This window comes from Malania oleifera, chromosome 7 (assembly GCF_029873635.1).
Source record: "Malania oleifera isolate guangnan ecotype guangnan chromosome 7, ASM2987363v1, whole genome shotgun sequence".
Classification (NCBI taxonomy): Eukaryota; Viridiplantae; Streptophyta; class Magnoliopsida; order Santalales; family Ximeniaceae; genus Malania; species Malania oleifera.
Window position 1 is genome coordinate 107,343,148 of NC_080423.1, and position 21,063 is coordinate 107,364,210.

The 21,063-nt window shown below is 36.4% G+C and overlaps 1 protein-coding gene across 4 annotated transcripts; it reads left to right on the forward strand.

Annotated features, from left to right (window-relative positions):
* Positions 1–1,374: 1,374 nt before the first annotated feature.
* Positions 1,375–20,814, forward strand: LOC131160554 (SWI/SNF complex component SNF12 homolog). 4 transcript variants are annotated; one of them, XM_058116364.1, is made up of 4 exons: positions 1,375–1,546; positions 1,763–3,431; positions 4,199–4,267; positions 16,565–16,741. In XM_058116364.1, exons 2-4 carry the CDS (start codon positions 1,861–1,863, stop codon positions 16,599–16,601), a joined length of 1,677 nt encoding a protein of 558 aa, XP_057972347.1. In that variant the 5' UTR covers positions 1,375–1,546; positions 1,763–1,860; the 3' UTR covers positions 16,602–16,741. The 4 variants fall into 4 exon arrangements, with proteins under 4 accessions (XP_057972347.1, XP_057972348.1, XP_057972346.1 ...); XM_058116365.1 differs by lacking the exon at positions 16,565–16,741 and adding an exon at positions 20,479–20,814 and having other exon boundaries at positions 1,397–1,546; XM_058116363.1 differs by having other exon boundaries at positions 1,475–1,546; positions 1,719–3,431; positions 16,565–16,730.
* The last annotated feature ends 249 nt before the right edge of the window (positions 20,815–21,063 follow it).

Consider the following 21,063-nt stretch of genomic DNA (forward strand, 5'->3'; position numbering starts at 1 on the left):
ATATATATATATATATATATATATATATATATATTTTAAAAAACAATCATATGTAAATGCTAATTATTGTGGAACTTTAGAAAGTGACAGTATATAATTTTATTAAAATTTGATATTCCTTACAATTCAATAACCTAAAAAACATTTCACATCCAGTGATTTAAGATTTAGCAAAACATGTTTAAGATGTTACCAATGATTTCACATCCATTTAAAATACAAAATTATGTTGCTGTATTTGAGTGAAGACATTAATTGATCTCATTTTCTACCTTGTTATCCTAAAATTTTAGATAGATACATTGTGTAGTTTTTAGTTTGAGTATTAAGATTCATCATTAGAAATAGTTTCATAAAATAAATGTGAGTATTTTTTTTAATGAAATTGCTTATAGTTTGATAATTTGATGGCTTAGATATTATGTCTTAAGTTTCAATTAAAACATACGGTTTTAATTTAATTGTAATTTTATTTTTGTCTAATCATAACATTAAGACTATTTTTTTTTTTCAATGTATTATCTGAAATCAAAATGACATATTTATGAAAAAAATAATAATATATGAGTTATTATTATTATCCAAGAGAACACAAGTATAAGAGTCCGCATAAGCTTATTTGTAGAATAGGTAAAATTAATATATTTAATAAATATGTAATTATATTTTATAAAATTTTAATATAAAAGTGAATGAGTTATATTAATTATGATTGAAGCACTTTTTAAAATAAAAATAATGAATTGTCCAAAAATAGAAATACTGTTATGGCTAATATTTCTAAGATATTTATTCGTGATTATTTTAAAAAAAAATTTTGAGTGCAATTCAATCAACATTTTTTCACCACTAACAACTACAATTACAAATAACAACAATAATGTAACTATTAAGCCCCCAGGGCGCAGCTCAGGTGGTTGAGCGGATTTCGGGTGTGCGCTTCATGGCGTCAGGGTTTCCTCCCCACCCAGGTTCGATTCAGCGCCTGAGCTCCTGATTTTACCTCCCTGTGGTGTGTGGGGCCATTCTACAGGGCGTGGGAATAGTCACTGGCCGGTGCGACGGATCGTAAAACGGACGTCGTTGACGGTAGGTGGACACCCGGACGTAATCCAAAAAAAAAAAAAAAATAATGTAACTATTAATAATTATAACAAATTATAACAATGGTAAAGTATGCAAGGTAACTTGGAACAAATATTAAATTATGTAATTTTTGATAAAAGTAAAAAAAAAAAGCGTGATTAGTAATCGTGGATCTTTAAGTGACAATAAATTTTATGATTAAAAATTCAAAACTGTTGTAGAAGAAATTGTGTTTGAGAAACCCAATTTCTGATTGGGCTAAATGGGCCGCAACTCGTCATCTTCCCTGGTTTCGGCCCATATACTGTCCATTCAAAGAATCGAGGGCACTTCCGTAATTTCGACGACTGAGAAACACAGAAACAAGGAGAGCTCGAATCAGTTCGCGCCATCGCGGACCTCAAATCGCCGGTATCAAGAAAAAAGCAAAGCCAACCCAATCTGCAGCAGCATCTATCCCGTAAGAACATTTATTTCTTTCTTTCATTATATATATATATATATGTATGTATATATATATATATATATATGCATATGCATACGCATATTCAAATATTTTCCTCTCATTCATCTTTATACATAAATCCCTTTTACACTTTCATACCCTAGATTGCAAATGAAACGATCTTCAGTGTCTTAGGGTTTCGTAATTGATAATAACCGAATTGTGGTTCAGAGTCGAGGTTCTTGAGCTCAAAGAGTACACAAGAGGTTAGGGTTTGAAGACAATTGTGTGCGGAGTCTTGTTGATTGATGGAATAAGCACTGTTTTAGATGGCGAACACCAATAACAATTCAATGAAGAACGTTGGTGCTCCGACCCAAACCCAAACTCCTTTTGGCGGTAATGCGGGGATAAACCACCAGTCCCATCTCCTCTCACAGACACAATCTCAAACACATGGTGGGTCTATCTTTTCGGGACATTTTCAGTTGTCTGAGCCTCAGGCTCAGGCGGTGGCTCAGGCACAGTATGCTCAGGCTCATGCCCAAGCTCAAGCCCAAGCGGCTCATGCTCAATTCCAAGCTCAATTGCAGGCTCAAGCTCAAGTTCACCCGTCCCGTGTGCAGAACCCTGGGAGTGGTTCTATTAGTGCGTCTTCACTTTCTGTTTCGGTGCCAGTAACAGGAGGGGTGAAGAGGGCTCAGCCAAAACCGCCTTCTCGACCTCCTGGTTCTGCTGCTAGCAACACTGGATTGCCATTTAAGACTATGGAGCTAACCCCAGCTGCTCGGAGGAAGAAGCAGAAACTTCCTGATAAGCAAATACCTGATAAGGTGGCTGCACTTGTGCCAGAGTCTGCACTTTACACCCATTTGCTTGAATTAGAGGCCCGGATAGATGCTGCTCTTGCAAGAAAGAAGAGTGATATTCAGGAGTCCCTTAGGGACCCTCCCACTGTTCAGAAAACCCTCAGGATTTATGTTTTCAACACTTTTATCAACCACTTAGGATCAAACCCGGAAAACGAAAATGCGGAGCCCCCTTCTTGGGTGCTTAAATTAACTGGGAGGATCTTGGAAAATGTAGTGGAGCCTGACCCAGATGGGGTGCTCCACAAGCCTAATTCTTGGTACCCAAAATTCTCATCATTTTTCAAGAGGATTACCATTTACTTAGACCAGAGCCTCTATCCAAATAACCATGTAATTTTATGGGAGAAGGCACGATCATCTGCACTTCATGAGGGTTTTGAAGTGAAGAGAAAAGGGGATAAGGAGTTCACCGCTATGGTGAGGCTAGAAATGAATTATATGCCCGAGAAACTCAAACTTTCTCCAGTGCTGGTGGATGTTCTCGGCATTGATGTAGATACTCGCCCGAGAATTATTGCTGCACTTTGGCACTATGTGAAGGTTAAGAAGTTACAGGACCCAAGTGATCCTTCTATTTTTGTTTGTGATCCACCTCTTCGGAAAGTATTTGGGGAAGAGAAGATGAAATTTGCTGTGGTTTCACAGAAGATATCACAGCATTTATCTCCACCACCTCCTATACATTTGGTGCATAAGATTAAGCTTTCGGGGAATTGTCCAGCTGGAACTACTTGTTACGATGTGTTGGTTGATGTCCCTTTTCAATTAGAGAAGGAAATGTCTGCTTTCTTGGCAAACACTGGGAGGCATGCGGAGATTGATGCTTATGATGATACTATTACTGCTTCAATAAAGAAGATTCATGAGCATTGTCGGAGGCGGGCTTTCTTTCTTGGGTTCAGCCAGTCTCCAGTAGAGTTCATTAATGCTCTAATTGCTTCTCAGAGCAGGGATTTGAAGCTTGCTGCTGGTGATGCCAGTCGTAATTCTGAAAAAGAGCATCGATCTGACTTTTATAATCAATCATGGTAAGCCTTTATCAACTTGTTTGTTGTATGAGTATGACTAGCACGTTTCATTATCATTTATCTTTTGGACCTATAGCTTAGTCAATAATAAAAATGGAAAGAAGATAGTGAAGTGTTAACATGCTCTTCCCATGTCATTTGAATCAAAATCCACAGGTGACTAAGTCAGATCCTGCAAGGGTGATGCAATCTTCACTCATTTATTATTCACGATTGGCTTGTCTCAATTAAATCCCCATGTGCCATGGGAAAATAAACCAATTACTGATGGAATCTTGACACATTATCCTGAAAATGTGTTGAGCTTACCATAGAATATGTCCCATTCAATTGTTGACAATTAATTAGGATCTGATTACTCAATTCATGTATTAATTTTTCTGGAAAGCATTTTCAGCAATTTGTTTGTTTGTTTTTTTTTTTTTAATTATAATTTTTTTTATAACCAAATATTTTATTGAAATGACATGACAAAAACATCATATAATTTTGTTTTTCATTGAATCCCCATTCAATGATATATTATAAATAATGTAGATTTACTGGGTAAAGTTCTGTTGAAGTGGTGACCACTTCAGCAAGTTCTCCCAGAACAATATCATTTCTGATCACAAAATCATGTCAAAGATTTTGTGATCCTTAGGGTTATGGAGCATTAGGGTTTTGCTGTTGAGAAATCTATGGCTTGTTCGTGAGCATGAATGGGAAAATTTATCTGGAAAAGCAAGTGACGTTAAACTTTTGGATGTTTTCTGGTAATTCTGCAGGTTTGAAGATGCTGTTGTTCACTACCTAAACCGCAAGACTGCTGCTGGAAGTGATGCTATTGGAAGCACGTAAATAAGTTTTATTAATTGCTATTATTTATCTCCAGGTCAACACTTTTTTGGTATTAGTTGTTTCTGCTTATCTGCTTATTGTTGTTGGTTATATGGTGCTTTTGAATCCCATATACAACGATATGCTCAATTGCTTCAAGCTTCAAGTATTTGTTGAGGTTGGAGGATTCATAATATGGTGATTGTGCACTATGGAAATGAAATGATTTCATTATTAATCTTTGCTTTGTTTCTAGAGTTTTGATTAAATTTACGCCCATAGATTCAAACAGATGTTTAATGTGTGTGTGTGTGTGCGCAAGAGAGAGAGAGAGAGTGAGAGAGCAGGCTTGTTCACACACACTTGGAGCTGAGATGAATTCTTCCCATTTTAAAGAAAAATTTATACCATGAACTTGTAACAGAGTGATTTGAGAAGTAATAGTCGAGGGTTTCTGTTTCCCGTGCTGGGTGGGCGTGGGAGTGGTAAAAATCTTGGATTGGGGTAGTAAGAAAGGACTTGGTGCCGGTGGCTCCCAAATTTTGGTAGATGTTGCCTTGATGGAGCAGATTGGAGAAACACATTTACATAGCTACCCCATGTCGTGAGGCTTAAAGCTTTTTTTTTTTTTTTGTTGCTAAGGATATTTTATGTGCACATTTTGATGTTTTTTTCCATTCCAAATTCCCAAGGACTGAATGAGTTAAATGTAATTTAGTTGTTCTATATTTTTTTCCCCAGTTTATTTTGTAAGCTAGTTGCCAATATCATGTAAACTGACTGAGATGTAATTTGCTTGCTCATTTATTTTCTTTCGTTTTGGAAACCAATCTCACGACCTTTTGTCTTTTTCTTTTCCACTGTTTACAAATGGAATTAAAAGTCCCATATTCTTGATTTATCCATGTCTAAACTCTGTCCAAGGTCAAGTAAACAAAGCCTTATTCCTGGCATATAGTTTGGCAACATGAACCTTGTTTTTCCATTTTTCTCTAAGGCCATATTCAGTTGTATCCCTATGTATTTTTAATATTGTCATTCTGTGTTGTCCTTTGTCTTCACCTCCTTTGCAGCTTGTATGTTTTAAATGACATTCCTACTCCTAGCTGCTGTAGTTGTTGGTCGTGTTGCACTTTTTTTTTTTTCTCAAATTTTTTTGTCTAGTGTCATTGGACCTATTGTACTTGGCCAAGCCATTGCATTGAATTGATGAAAATTTTCATGTTTCCCCTTCTATTGGCAACAATGATTTTATACTTTCCTATTCTTGTGAATATATTCAATTCTAGTTCAATTAGAGGGATTTTCTATCAAACAGATGCAAACGTTGAGGTTGAGATATTGAGATTGGAATGATTCCAATCTTAGAGTTAGGGGAAGATGCAGGTGGACTGTGTTTCTCAGGAATGAAACTTATCTAAATCAACCTAGGTAACTACATCAAAAGAAATAATAATCACAGTTTGGGTTATGGCAGTCCCTTAGGGACTTTAGTTCGCGGCATAAAAAAAATTCCCATGGAATGACATCCTTGAGAATCTCATTCATGGGAATGGAATGCCTATCTCACGGGAATATTTTTGTTTGGTTTGCATTATAAGATTTTTAGGAATGTACACAAAATTCCTTTGTCAATGTTTGGTTCAACATGGGTGTTGACTTTTTGAGTCCGATCTCGTTTTGATAATGACAAAACACAATTATCTTATCTGTGCATTGAGTCTTTTAGCAGGATCATTATTTAGCACGCACGGATGGTACGAATGCTATGGAAGCCATGAGGAACTTGAAGCACATACGACCTGACATACTCCATGAAATTAAAAGAGCAAAAGGATGAAGACACATCAAATTTTCAGTTGTAATGTGTGTTTAGTCTCACTTGTATTTACATATTTCATAAGATATAGTTGGAAGCTCAAATATACCCTAGACTAACTTTAGGACTCATGCATTTTATGAAAAACTCATTTACATTAGTTCTAGGTTGGATGGAATTTTAGAGGCAAATTTTTTCTGAAATATAGAGGCCTCGTTGACGAACCCCATGGCCTCGTCGACGAACGTATGAAGGCCACTCGGCGACGAACACCTTGTTCTCGTCAACGAGAAAATACCAAGAACTCAAAAATCCCAGACAGGTCTCTCGTCGACGAACCCATGTTCCCGTTGACGAATGAGTGTTGAACATTCGTCAACGAATGTATCCACCTGTCGAAGAGTTCTTGGCGTAGAATGGCGGTCCAACGCGGACACGGACGTAAATAGTTTATTTTAAATGATCCAACGGCCAGGAATTGATCCAATGTCGAGAATACATGTTTAAACACTCCCAAAACCCTAGGAGAACAGAACAAGACAAAAAGAGATCACTTTTAGCATACTTTTGAGAACTTTTGCTTCCTTTACCTACACTATCAAGTTCAAACATCTTTTGGGCATTCACTCAGCTTCACAAAGGGCATCCACACACACATCTTGCTAAGCACGTTTGATATTGAGGTTTGATATACAAGATTTTATATTTGGGCATTTAATCTTCATTGTAAAAGTTTTTGTTCTCTTATATTGTTATTTAACATTTTATTAAAAGAGCGAGAACCCTAAGTTTTATATCTTTGTTTGAAAAATTTTGTAGAAGTTCATTCTAGGAAAGCATTCTTAATATTATTTTTATTCAAAGATTAAATAATCTTTTATTCGTGCCAAAAGTTATTTGAGAAAACCCTAGATCTCCAACACATATTATTTGAAAAATCAAAATTTTGAGATATATTGCATTGGGTGTTGATCTTTGAGAAAACTTATCATATATATTTTTATATACAAAGATCGTATATTTGATTATTGTAAAAATATTATTGAAAACATCTCATATACTCATTGAGCTTCAAGTTATATCCTATGAATGTGTTGTAGGAATTTTATTGTATTCAATAGCTTGTTGAGAAGCATCTGAGTGTTCAGGAATTTTATCAATCTATTGTATTGACGGTTCAGGTTGTGTATTGGGGAAGGAGGAAGCTACGCCTCTTGTAAGTAGTGGAGTAGGAGGAAGCTGTACCTCTTGTAAGTAGCGGAGTAGGAGGAAGTTGTGCCTCTTGTAAGCAGCGGGTTTGTAACGGGAAGCTCCGTCCCAATTAAAGGAGTGGGATTAGTAGAATCTTTGGTTGTTTTGCCCAAGGCGAGGACATAGGCCGAGTTTGGCCGAACCTCGTTAAAAATTCGGTGTCGGCGCTCTCTCTCTATTTCTTTTATATTTCCATGCTTATATTCATATTATATCTGCTGTGCATGTTGGTATGTATGAATATCTAAAATACGTGAGAATAATTGGGTAATACTGAATTAATTGAGATATCTACTGATTAAATCAATTTAGTTGCATAATACTGAAATCGGTGTATATCCAAATTTGTGGATGTATGGTTGGGTTTTCAATTAATGATTGAATTACCAAAATATTTTTAAATACACAATTCACTCCCTCCTTTTGGGATTACACCTAAATTAACAATCGGAATCTGGGTAGACATCTCAAGAAAATGACAATTATACATACCTTGACGTGTGTGTAACCAATATATTACTTTTATTTTATTGATAATTTATTATTTTAAATAATATTAGAGTGCGATAATACTATGTTATAGGGACATTGTTGTTCAATCTGTTGACATAGGGCTATTTGGTCCAAAAAGTAGGATTCCCATGGGAATGGGATTCCCATGAAAATTTCCAATGGGGAAGAGTGGGAATAGGATGCTCATGATTCAAGAGAATCCTTTCATTCCTAGGAATTTGAACATTTCTGCCATGTTATATTCCCATGCTCAAACAAATGTGGGAATGAGATGTCATGGGCATCACTTTCTCAAGAATCTTGAAAGATTTTGAGAACCAAATGTCCTCTTTGAATTTGTTGGGGTTTTTCTACCAAAAGTTAGCAACATTGACCTTAGTCAAATTTTTAGGATCTATCAACCAGGGGTGCCAAGGACAAAGCCAGAATTTCATCTCAAGAGGGACAAAAACATACAAAAGCATTTCATTTGGTCAATAAATCTGGTGGAGAACTAGTGGATTAACCAGGTGCCCTAAGGGGCTTGGATGTGGTATTGGAAGAAAAGAATCAAAAGCTTTTTTTTTTTTTTTTCCTTTTAACATTATGTATACGTAAGTAAAAGTAAGGCCCTATCAGAAAAATAGAAAGAAAGAAAAGATAAGGCTGAACTTTCATTTTAGTTACAAAAATCATCTATAAGGACAATTGTAGTATAATTCTTAAAAAATTCTCCAATATGTCGTCTTTTATTTTTTATAAAATTAATCCAATCTTTATGTTTTACCTTTTTTTGTTTTTATAATTTAATTAAATTCCTTTTCAATGTCACTAAGATATACTCTTTATCTCACTATCAATTATTTTAAATTGTTGAGGAAAATATGGTCAAGTAATAATATTTTTAATTGAAATTTAGAATTTGTACTAGAATATGTTGTGATGTCAAGAAATATGCGCCAAGGAATGAGATATAAGTTATAACTAGTTACATGTTAGTTATGGAATATTAATGCATTTGTTAAAAGTAATTATGGATTGGTTATAAAATACCTAAAAGTAATATATTTTTAAGAATATTAATAGAAAAGTTTAGGTAAAAGAAGTGGAACTTGCATGTGGTTTTTATTGACTTAGAGAAAGCGTATCATAGGATACCTAGGGAAGTTCTATGATAGGTTTTAGAAAAGAAGGGAGGTACACATATGTCATCAAGGATATGTACGATGAAGTAATGACTAGTGTTAGGATTATAGGTAGAGAGATTAGAGAATTCCAATCACAATAGGTGTACATCAAAGATCTGCTTTGAGTCTTAGTGATTAATGAATTGACTAGGAGTATCCATGATGTGGTTCCATGGTGCATATTATTTGCACATGATATTGTCTTGATTAATTAAACTAGGAGTGGAGTAGAATTTAAGTGAGAATTATGGAGAGAAGTTTTAGAATCTAGAGGCTTTAGGATAAGTAGAAATAAGACAAAATATATGAAATGTAATTTCAACCATAGTAGGAGGAATATTGGAGACAAAGTTAAACTTGATGATGAAGAAATCAATAGCACTAGTAAATTTTGATACCTTGGATCTATTATGCAAGCTAAAGGAGAAGTTGAAGAAGATGTAATGCATATAGTTAAAACAGGTTGGATAAAATGAAGAAGTGCTTCGAGTGTATTTTGTGATCGTAGAATGCTCCTAGAAATTAAAAGGGAAGTTTTATAGGACGACTGTAAGACCAACTATGCTATATTGATCAGAATGTTAGGTGACTAAGAAACAACTTATCCAAAAAGTAAAGTTGTCAAGATGAATGCTAAGATGGATGAGTGGTATAACGTTAAAAGATAAATTAAGAAATAAACATATTCGCGGTTAGGTGTAACTCCTATAGAAGATAAGTAAAAAGTGACTTAGATGATTTGGGCACATGCAACATAGGCCACAACGCACCAGTGTGGAAGAATAAATTAATTACTGTAAGGGGCAATAGAAGGGATAGAGGTAGATTTAAAATAACTTGGAATGAAATAGTGAGTAAGAATTTAATCGCTTTAAATTTGTCGAAGGAAATTGACCATGATCACATAAATTGCCAGAAAATGATTCGTATTGTTGACCCCACTTAGTGGACTTAAGTTTCAGGCATGATGTATTAATCTTACGTGCTATCTAACCATATTGATATAGGTGTAGTTAAGGAAAAGGAAAAGTGAATACCAAAATATGTTGTTGTTGTATTAATCTTACATGCTATCTAATTATATATCGATATAGGTGTAGGTGTATTTAAGGAAAATGAAAAGTGAATACCAAAATTTGGGTATCTCTTTTATATATGTAAAATAGATATTGCTATTGGAAAAGAAGCTAAACCCTTAAGCAACAAAATAGGAAGAATGCTAAAAAAATCCTATATATACATATAAACCAATATATATATATGTGTGCGTGTGTGTGTGTGGATTTAAATTGTAAGAAGAAGATAAATAGAAGATACGTATTGAGACTTCTTCTTCATCATAAGCTGTATTGAATTTTTTTTAAGTATTTAGTAATTTGCAAATAAAATACTTTTCACATTGAAAAGGATGCCATGCAAATATGTGTGATTTTCTAACTCTATGTGACCCCACCTAGTGGGACTCTAGGCATGGTTTGTTGTTGTTGTATTAATCTTATGTGCCATCCAACTATATTGATATAGGTGTATTTTAGGAAAACGAAAAGTGAATACCAATATGTGGATTTCTTTTATATATGTAAAATAAATATTGCTATTGGAAAAGAAGCTAAACCCTTAAGCAACAAAGTAGGAAAAATGCTCAAAAAATCCTATATATACATATAAACCAATATATATATGTTATGAAAAGAGTATATGATTGCACAGCGGAATTTATAAATGCAGCAAACAATGAAGCACCAAAATATAATTCACACATGCAGTATATCTGAAAGCAACAATAATCAACTCGAAAATATATGTGGTTCGGCAAAGCCTACATCCACAGGAGCAATCGGCAAAGGTTTCACTATGAAAAATCAAAGTACACAATACAATGGTTACAATGATCTCCACTCTTTCCACAATATGCCTAGAATGACATATTTAACAACCCCTCGGAGGCTTCCCTCCAAATACCCAACCGTCCCAACGTTCACATTCAAAATCTGAATTCTTCGTCGCAGCCCCGAGAGCAATCGTTGATGAAAAGGGTCGACTCGTCGACGATTGCTGTCCAGTTGTCGATGATGCCTTTTCGTTGACGACTTTGAATGTCTGAAGTTTTATCTACTCTCAGTATTTCCAGTCGTCGACGAATGAGGTCTATCCATCGACAACTTTGAATGTCTGAATTTTCATCTGCTCTCGATATCTCCATTCGTCGATGAATGAGGCCCACTCGTCGACGAATGGCTGCTGCAGAGCACCAAAAACTTTAGCACATATGCCTTTCTTCCTTTGTTTATGAACTCCACCAAGTATAAGAGCCACAAAACACAACAATCTCCACCTTGGCGATTATACGCCCCTTAGGAGAAACTGAAAAAACATATCTGATTGCTCCACTTTGACCTTAGAATGTTCGATTGGGTTTGTCTTCCTTCTAGCACTTACAGACATTGAATAAGTTCAAGCAATGTTTGAACTTTTCAGTAGTAACCGATTTTTTCAAAGTATCTACTGCATTCTCAGATGTGTGAACCTTCTCCAATATAAGTTCACCTAAAGTAATACACTCCCAGATCATGTGGAACCTCACAACAATATGCTTGGTTCTAGCATGGTACACTTGATTCTTTGCTAAGTAAATAACACTCTGATTGTCACAACGCAGCACAACTCCGTCTTGGTTTAAGCCCAGCTCTTTGACCAAATCGATAAGCCATAAGGCTTCCTTTATAGTTTTGGCAACTGCCATATATTTAGCTTCAGTTGTAGACAATGCCACCAGGGTGTACCATGGTTCTCCAACATATAGGTCCTCTTACATAACCCGTTGTAGACCTTCTGTCATCTATATCCCCTACATAATCAGCATCAACAAACCCCACAATTGATGGACTATCCCGTTGCTTGCCCAAAATGATGCTATAACCCGATGTACCCCGTAAGTATATGAAAATCCATTTGATGACTTCCCAATGTTGTTTATCCGGATTAGAAAGAAACTTACTCACTACACTCATTGCATGTGCTAAGTCTGGTCTTGTACACACCATGACATACATTAAACTCTCCACGGCGCTAGCATAGGGGACCTTTAGCATGTTGTGGATGTCATCATTCGTACTTGGGCAATCTGCAGTAGACAATTTAAAACGACTCGTTAGAGGTGTACATACCGATTTTGCATCAGTCATGCTAAATCTCTCCAACACCTTCTCCACATAACCGCCCTGAGATTACCATAACCTTCCTGTAGTTTTGTCCCCACGAATCTCCATCCCAAGTATTTTCTTGGCTGAATCAAGATCTTTTATATCAAACTCTTTATGCAATAGTTCCTTTAAATGATTTATCTCAGTTAAATCTTTAGCAGCTATTAACATGTCATTGACATACAACAACAAGAAAATAAAAGAACCATCATTAAGTTTGTTCACATACATGCAGCAGTCATACTCACATCTGTTGTAGCCAATCTTGATCATATAGGAATCAAATCTTTTGTACCATTGCCTTGGAGACTGTTTCAACTCGTGAAGATATTTTTTCAACTTGCAAACTAAGTTTTCTTTCCCAGGTTCACTGAATCCCTCAGGCTATACCATATAAATTTGTTCCTCCAAGTCATCATGAAGAAACACCGTCTTCACATCCATTTGTTCCAAATGCATATCATAATGAGCTACCAACCCCAACACTATCCTGATAGAAGTGTGTCAGACCACGACTGAAAATATTTCATCATAGTCTATTCCCTTTTTCTGTGAGTACCCTTTTGCCACTAACAGTGCCTTGAATTTTTCTTCTTCCTTTTCTGAAATTGCTTCCTTCTTCCTAGATACCATTTGCAGCCTATCGCTCTCTTCCCATCTGGAAGCTCCACCAATTCCAAAGTTTGATTCTTATATAGTGATTCCATTTCCTCAATCATTGCACCTATCCACCTACTTTTCTCCTAGCCGTGCACTACCTCTTGAAATGTAGTTGGATCATTGCAACTGGTAAGGAAAGTATAAGACGCTAACTCTTCAAATCCATACCTTGGTGATGATCTGATAGTGCGTCTGGATCTCTGTATAGGAATATTGTCGACTTGCTGGTTTTCCGAGTTAAAACTCTTTGCAACCAAAGGACCAAAATCACTGCCGTTGCCCTGAGCTTCCAATTCTACCTGCACAACATGTTCATCTCTGCTCCAGTTTTTTGGTTCCTGTTTCTATTAATCACATTCTTGAGAACGCTTCACCATAGTTTTCTCATCGAAAGCTACATCTCTACTGATCACCACCTTGTTTGCCACTGGATCACACAACTTGAACCCCTTCACACCCTTTTGATATCTCAAAAAGATGTAACGTCTAGAATTTGCGTCAAGTTTTGATCTCTCCTCACTAGACACGTGAACATAGGCTGGACAATGGAATACCTTTAATCCGGAGTAGTCTACTACATTTCCCGTCCATACCTCTTCTGCCACTTTCTCCTTTAGTGATGCCTTTAGTGATCGGTTTATCAAGAAACAAGCCATACTTACTGCCTCGGCCCAGAAGTTGTTCGATAGCCCTGCATTAAGCTTGATACACCGAGCTCTTTCAGCTAGAGTTTGGTTCATCCTTTCAGCCACATCGTTTTGCTGAGGTGTCCGGCGAACAATGAAGTGTCTCTTAATGCCCTGCTACTCACAAAACTCCACGAACCTAGAATTAGTGTACTTAGTCCCATTGTCTGACCTAAGACATTTGATTCTCCTTCTTGTCTGGTTTTCCATTTAAGCTTTCCACAACGTAAACCTAACAAACGTATCGGACTTGTGTCGCATGAAGTATACCTAGACTTTCTGTGAGTAATCGTCAATAAAACTCACATAATAAACATATCCTCCCCTTGATGCTACTCTAATTGGACCCCAAATATCGGAATGGACATAATCAAGAATACCTTCCGTCTTGTGTATAGCTGATTTGAATTTTGTCCTGTTTTGTTTCCCAAGAATACAAATCTTGCAGAAATCTAGCTTACATGTTTTCATACCTTTCAAAAGTTTCCTCTTGTGAAGTTCTTTCATACCATGTTCCCCCATATGCCCAAGATGCATATGTCACAAGACGGTTTCATTAGATTCCGTATCTATGGTTGCAGCTCCATCTACAATAGTAGTTCCCTGTAATTCCCATTTAGCTTTTGCCCTTTCATCACCATCAGATTACCTTTCCATACTTTCATAACCCCACCTTCGAACTTGTAATTGAATCCATTACAATCCAAGGTGCCAAGTGAAATTAGACTCTTCCGTAACTCCAGTATGTGTATTACATTACTCAAGGTTCTCACAGCACCATCAAACATTTTAATTTTAATATTTCCAATGCCAATGATCTTACAAGAAACATCATTGCCCATAAGAACTGAACCTGAATTTATCAACCTTTTAGTGCTGAACCACTCCTTGTTTGGAGTCATATGGTATGAACATGCCGAGTCTAGAATCCATGAGTCCGTAAGGTCACCCGACCCTGACGAAATTGAAAGTATATCACCATTACTGCAAACTGAATTTTCTTCTTGAATTACATTCGTTGATTTTGAAGTCCCTTCATGCTTTTCAACATTACCTTTCTTCTAATCCGGACACTTCGGTTTAACGTGCCCCTTTTTATTGCACTTATAACACCGAATATCCTTTTTCTTCTTGGATTGAGTATGGGATTTTTGACTCGATCCACTTTTGAATTTTCCTTTCCCACATTCATAGTTACCTTTCACCACAAGTCCTTCTCCGTGTGAGTTTTCATCACAATTTTTCAGCTTTTGATGAAAACCCAACAAGGCACTTGTCACCTCTTCTAAATTAAGAGTCTCTTTCCTTTATGTAAGAGTGGTAACCAAATTTTTATAAGTATGAGTTGGTGGCAAGGAATTTAGTAACATCAAAGTTTTATCATATTCTTCAAACTTAACATCAACACGCATTAAATCACTTATGATTTGATTAAATGCATTGATGTGTTGATTTAAGTTCGAACCATTAACCATTTTAAGCCAATAAAGACGCTGCTTAAGAAATAGTTTATTAGAAAGTGATTTTGGACATGTACCGGCTTTCAAGCTTTTGCCACACAGCTGCTGGAGAATCCTTCTCCATAACATGATAGAGCACTTCGTCGGCCAAACACAAACGTATTGTGGAAACGGCCTTTGCCTCCAATTCTTTCTAATTTGCCTCATCCATACTCTTCGGTTGAACACAATGCAAGGCCTTCACCATCCCTTGCCGCATAAGCAAATCCTTCACTCTCCTTTACCACAAACCAAAGTTTCTGGTTCCATCAAATTTGACGTCTAACTTTGTAGAAGAAGTACCCAATGTTATGACAACAACGCTCTGATACCAATTGTTGTGAAAAGACTATTGGATTGCAAGACAAAATTTATAAATGTAGCAAACAATGAAGCGCCAAAATATAATTTACACACGCAGTATATCTGAAAGCAACAAGAATCAACATGAAAATATACATGGTTTGGCAAAACCTACATCCACGGGAGCAATCGGCAAAGGTTTCACTATGAAAAATCAAAGTGCACAATACAATGGTTACAATGATCTCCACTCTTCCACAATATGCCCAGAATGACATATTTAACATCCCCTCGGAGGCTTCCCTCCAAATACCCAACCGTCCCAACGTTCACATTCAAAATTTGAATTCTTGCTTGCAGTCCCAAGAGCAATCGTTGACGAAAAGGGTCGATTCGTTGACGATTGCTGTCCAGTTGTCGACAAATGATGCCTTTTTGTCGATAACTCTGAATGTCTGAACTCTTGGTATTTCCAATCGTTGACAAATGAGGCCTATCCGTCGACGACTCTGAATGTCTGAATTTTCATTTGCTCTCAGTATCTCCATTCGTTGACGAATGAGGCCCACTCGTCGACAAATGCTTGCTGCAGAGCACCAAAGACTTCAACCAATTGCCTTTCTTCCTTTGTTTATGAACTGCACCAAGTATAAGAGCCACAAAACACAACAATATATATATGTGTGTGTGTGTGTGTGTGTGTAGATTTAGATTGTAAGAAGAAGAAAAAGAGAAGATATGTATTGAGACTTCTTCTTCATCATAAGTTGTATTGATTTTTTTTTTTTTTAAGTATTAAGTAATTTTTGAAAAGTATGCCATGCAAATATGTGTGATTTTCTAATTCCATGTTAAAAAGGCATTTTATATATTTTTAATGATTATACATGATTAGGATTTGTTGTGGACATGTTCAGTATGTTGTTCTGTTTTTGAAGTTTCTAATATGTCTGTAGAATATCAAGTTGTATTACTATCCAATATGGATATGATTTAAATGCATTGACCCTGTACAAGTATCAATGCTTCAATCATAATTGTGGATTTCTCTGTTATGACCTAACTAACCTGAAGAAATTAACTTATCATGGTAGGAAACCCAGTTTTTTTTTTTTCCAATAGGCATAACAGGCTATGAGGGAGGTTTTTTTGACTGTCGACAAAATCCTGGTGAAATATTGTTTTTGTTTGTGTTTGATCTTTGAGACAAACAGGATTATTGCTCACAATCTTCAACAAAGAAGGCAGTAAGGTGGAGGGCTGGTAATATTCCATAGACCCTCCTGGCAGTGGCAGGCATTCTCTTGCAAGCTCAGAAGGAGTTCACTGTAGCTGGAGACATAATTTGGAGTCCTGACTTGCATTCTTTATTCATGCCATGTATCAGTTAAGTATTCGACTGTGGTGGACCTATCGTTGGTATAAAATTTAAGAGCACATGTTTTGTGACAACTTGTTTAATATTATCCAGTACTCATCATGTGTATTTCAAAGCATTTTATTATTTAACATACTAAATGTAATGTGGGAGGGGAAGTCAACACCACACACTGGCATGATTGAATGGAGGTGAATGGTGATGAAGCAGTACATTAGAGGGATAGGTGTACTCCAAATTCCAAAAGCCTAGGTAGCTTTAAGAGGTGTGGAATCTGGTTTATATGCTACTCTAGCTCCCCACCTACGTATGGTGGGACAAGGTCCTTGCTTGAATGAGGCACCTTTTAAGGCCAGGGGTAAAGTAAGAGAGCAGGGTTAAAGTAAGAGAGCATATATTATCTTGACTGAATAGGCTATCTAGTCATTTTGCTGCTTTGCTGAGGAATATTTTTGTTGCAACAATCAGGGCACTCATGTCAGTATCATGAGCTCCCCCTTTACCTCGTACATCAGTGATGTGGCTTTTGGTTGTGCGCCCCCTCCCTTTTTCTTGTGTCCACCCTCAATGTCGAATGTGTGGTGGAATGATGTTCATATGACTATTAGTGCAAAAAGCCACTTGCTGCAGAAATTGTAAAAAATTATTTATAGGAAAAAGTAGTGGAAAGTAAGGCTACATATTAGAACTTAATTATTCTTGTAAGCCTGGTATAAATAATGTGACAAAGATATATGTAAAATTGTTGGGATTATGGGATAAGAGTCTATAGGAGAAATTTAATAGTGTTTTAGTAAAGAATGATGAAAGCAATTCAGATGGAGGAGTTATTCTGGTAAATTAATGAATAAAAACTATGTAGCTTAAAGTGTGTAAGGAATGATGCTTTGTTTTGTTTTGTTTTTTATTTGACTAAATTAAATAGCAAGATAATGAACTCCAAGAAAATGCTGAAATATGAATGGAGAAGGAACATTATAGCACTTGGTAATAACATGTTGAGGTGACAAAACATCAAGTCACACAAGAAAACTTCACTAGAGAATAATTATGTAAAGATGGAGACATGAAAATTCATTTTATTTCTTGCGAAGAATATTGACTGGAGCCATTTGTCTTGACAATTGTCTGAGTGATCCAAATAGAGGAAGAAATACATGCATTTGGTAGTTATGCACTTAGAAAAACACATGATAGGATTCTAGCAAAAAAATTGGTAGGTTTCAAAAAACAATGTTGACTAGACATTTATGCGGAGAAAAAAAATATTTGTCTGCAGTCATGGTAACAATTAAATTAGAGAAATTTATATCCATTTATGCTCACATCGTGCAGTCACTCTTTCACATTAATTACCACATGAACTTACTGGACAATTGAGTAAACAGCAACATATAAATAGTTTACTGCAGATAGTTCCTTGTCGATGAAACTGGAATGATAGTTCCTTGTCGATGAAACTGGAGTTAAATTTTTAAGCTAGTCCCATTGAAACCTGTTTTGAATGTTTACGCTTTTTGGTTCCTTAAAACAAAATGTGGAATGCTACTTTTGTAGGACCATGAATATAACTGAGGGAATGGCAGAAATCCTTGACCATGAAGAGAAGAGGATACTATTTAAGTGATTTGGATAAAAATCTAGTGAAAGAGTGTTTCAGGGTGTTGTGAGATTGTGGAATACCATCAAATGGAGTGAGTATAACTTAATTTTTTAATTGTATTAGGCTAACTATGCTCTTAGTACAATTAATAAACAACATGCCAAAATGACCATGTATGAAATGTGGCTGTTGAAATTGACAGGCTGCACCCTCATGTAGTTGTAAGGCAAGAAATTAATGTAGGAATGTAGCTGTTGGCAGCATCAGTTGTGGATTAGAGTAGAGGCAGTCATAAGATTGGTTATTTGTAGAGAAGGCAAGTGATTGCATTAGTGAGGATTGTTTTGATTTAAGATGAAGGCACTGGTGACAGTAAAGCTAGTGTGTTCTGTAACTTCTGTTGGATAAAGAGAACCAATTTTAAGCTCGGGAGTGCTGCCTAATTCGAACCCTAGTCACAGATATGCCTAGGCGCGAGGTGCACTAATGCGATGAGGCTTGTCCTTCAAGGTGAGGTGATCTTTAAGAGGTGCAGTGAGGCACACTGGCGCGAGGTGAGCCACTCACATGTTCACATTATATATATATATATATATTCCTTCTCTTTAATCTCAGCCATCTGTTTTTCTTCCTTATTTTTTGCTGTTTTTGTGGAATTTTTGCCACTTTTACGTTACATATACACTCAGCTGCTCTCTGACTTTCTTCTGGCCTACAGTGCTGCTGTCAATCAAAGCTGCGAACCCCCTTTTTTTAATATTTTGTTCTTCTGCTTTCCCTTTTTTTTTTTTTTGGAATTTCTGTTCCATTTCCTGAAATTTCTGCTCTGCTGCTCCTCGATCTTTTTCTTCTGAACTGCTGTGCCACTTTTATACTGAGCTGTTTTCTGTCATGAAAGCATTGCTTTTTCTCAGCATTTCTGCTTCTGTGGTCAGGAATTGCTGGCAATTCAATTAGAGCTGCACTGGCTGCTTCTTTTGCTGTTATTTTACTTCCCTGCTGCATATTTCTGCTTCTATTTTGTGGAACTTATGTCATGAACATGTTAATGAAAATGTGTCCTATATCATTTTTATGTCCTTGTATTTAATGTGACATTTTAGAATTCAACTATTAGTACTAATGTGTTTACAATGAAGAATCCATTATGTATGGTATTTTATAATCTTAATAAATGTGCACCTCACCTCTGTGAGGCACACACCTTCACCTTGCATCTAGGCTCTAGGTACCCTCTGCGCCTCAGTGTGCCTTGCTTCTTTGACTACTACGGTTGGAATTCGGAAACCACCAGAGGATTGATGTATTGATCGTGGAACCTGTATGTATCAGTATCCTCGCCTTGCAGGATTGTAGGTTTGGTGGTGGGGCTGCCATTTGTTACTCTACAAACTGGTGCCCTATGCCACTCAGTTTTTAATGCTTGACATGACTATACTGTGACAACTTTGGTATTTGTCTCAGCTCTAAACGTGTTTTGTCCTTGTCTTTTTCCTTATTGGCGTGTACCAAACACATTGAATTTTAGTTCCTAGGCTTCAGAAATAGTCGAGACTTGTCATTTTCCCCGTTTCCCCATGAATGGAACATAACTGAAAGTGCTGATCACATGCCATAAAACAAAAGCAATAAAGCTGGCGTCCCATACGCCCCCACTTGGCCATGTGGGCTTCTATCCCTTGCTTGTTTCATAAGAAAACTAGGGCATCTAGATGTAGCTGTAGGGTTGTACTGTTCTCATTTTGGTCTAAATGACTTGTCATTGTGCATTTGCATTCCTAGTGGAGCTACAGTTAAATTTGTGGATGAAGTTCCCATGTAATGCATAAAGCACGAGTTTAATTTTTCATAGGCTGATAGAATCTATATGCAGATGGAGATCATCTGTGATGTGCATGTTCTACTTTCCAGTGTATAGTTCAAGTACAATTTATTTGGTCTCCTCTTGAGCAATTGATGCCCTATGCTACAACTAGAGTACATACTATTAGGCTGGCCCTCTACCCCATAATCTCCTCAGAAGGAAATTTATACTACTTTGTGAATTGCTCTCTCCATTGAAGCCATTTTTATTTTGTGGCATGCAGAAAGCGCATCTTTGACATTTCTTACAGCAACTGTTATTCTTTTGTTTTTGGTGATTCCAGAGCGATTTGAGATGTGGGACAGTTTGCTGTCCGTTGTCAATTGGATGATTGCCAGGCAAGATGGGCAAGAACAACAGATGGCTAAATCTTTACCATTGCTTAAGAGGGTTTTGATGTTGTATTGTAATATATAAATTAGAAATTCTGCATTAGTTTGATGTTTTTAATTTTGGGTTTGAGATTTCAGATTTGCGGAGTGAAATAGAGCTCTTAATATTCTCGAAGCCCCCTTCTTTGGATCTTTTTTTTTAAAAATGTTATGTGCATTTTAGTAGCACATTGGAAATGTTAATTTGAAACAGTGAACTTTTAAGGAGGTAGGCAAATTAATTGTTCTATACTCATTAGGGAAACCATGGAGGTCACTCATCCCAGCACGGAAACTCGTCAAGAAGGCTTCCTTGGATCACGCGATTCTTCTAAACTAGTAGGCAAATGTGTTTGTGAATTTGATTTTTAAAATGTGTGGATTACAATCACTAGACTGACATAACTTATTATTTTGTTATTTTTCTAAACTGGCATAACTTATTATGTTGTGTTTTTTTTTTGTTTTTTCTAACTTGAACACATTATTTGATGGTT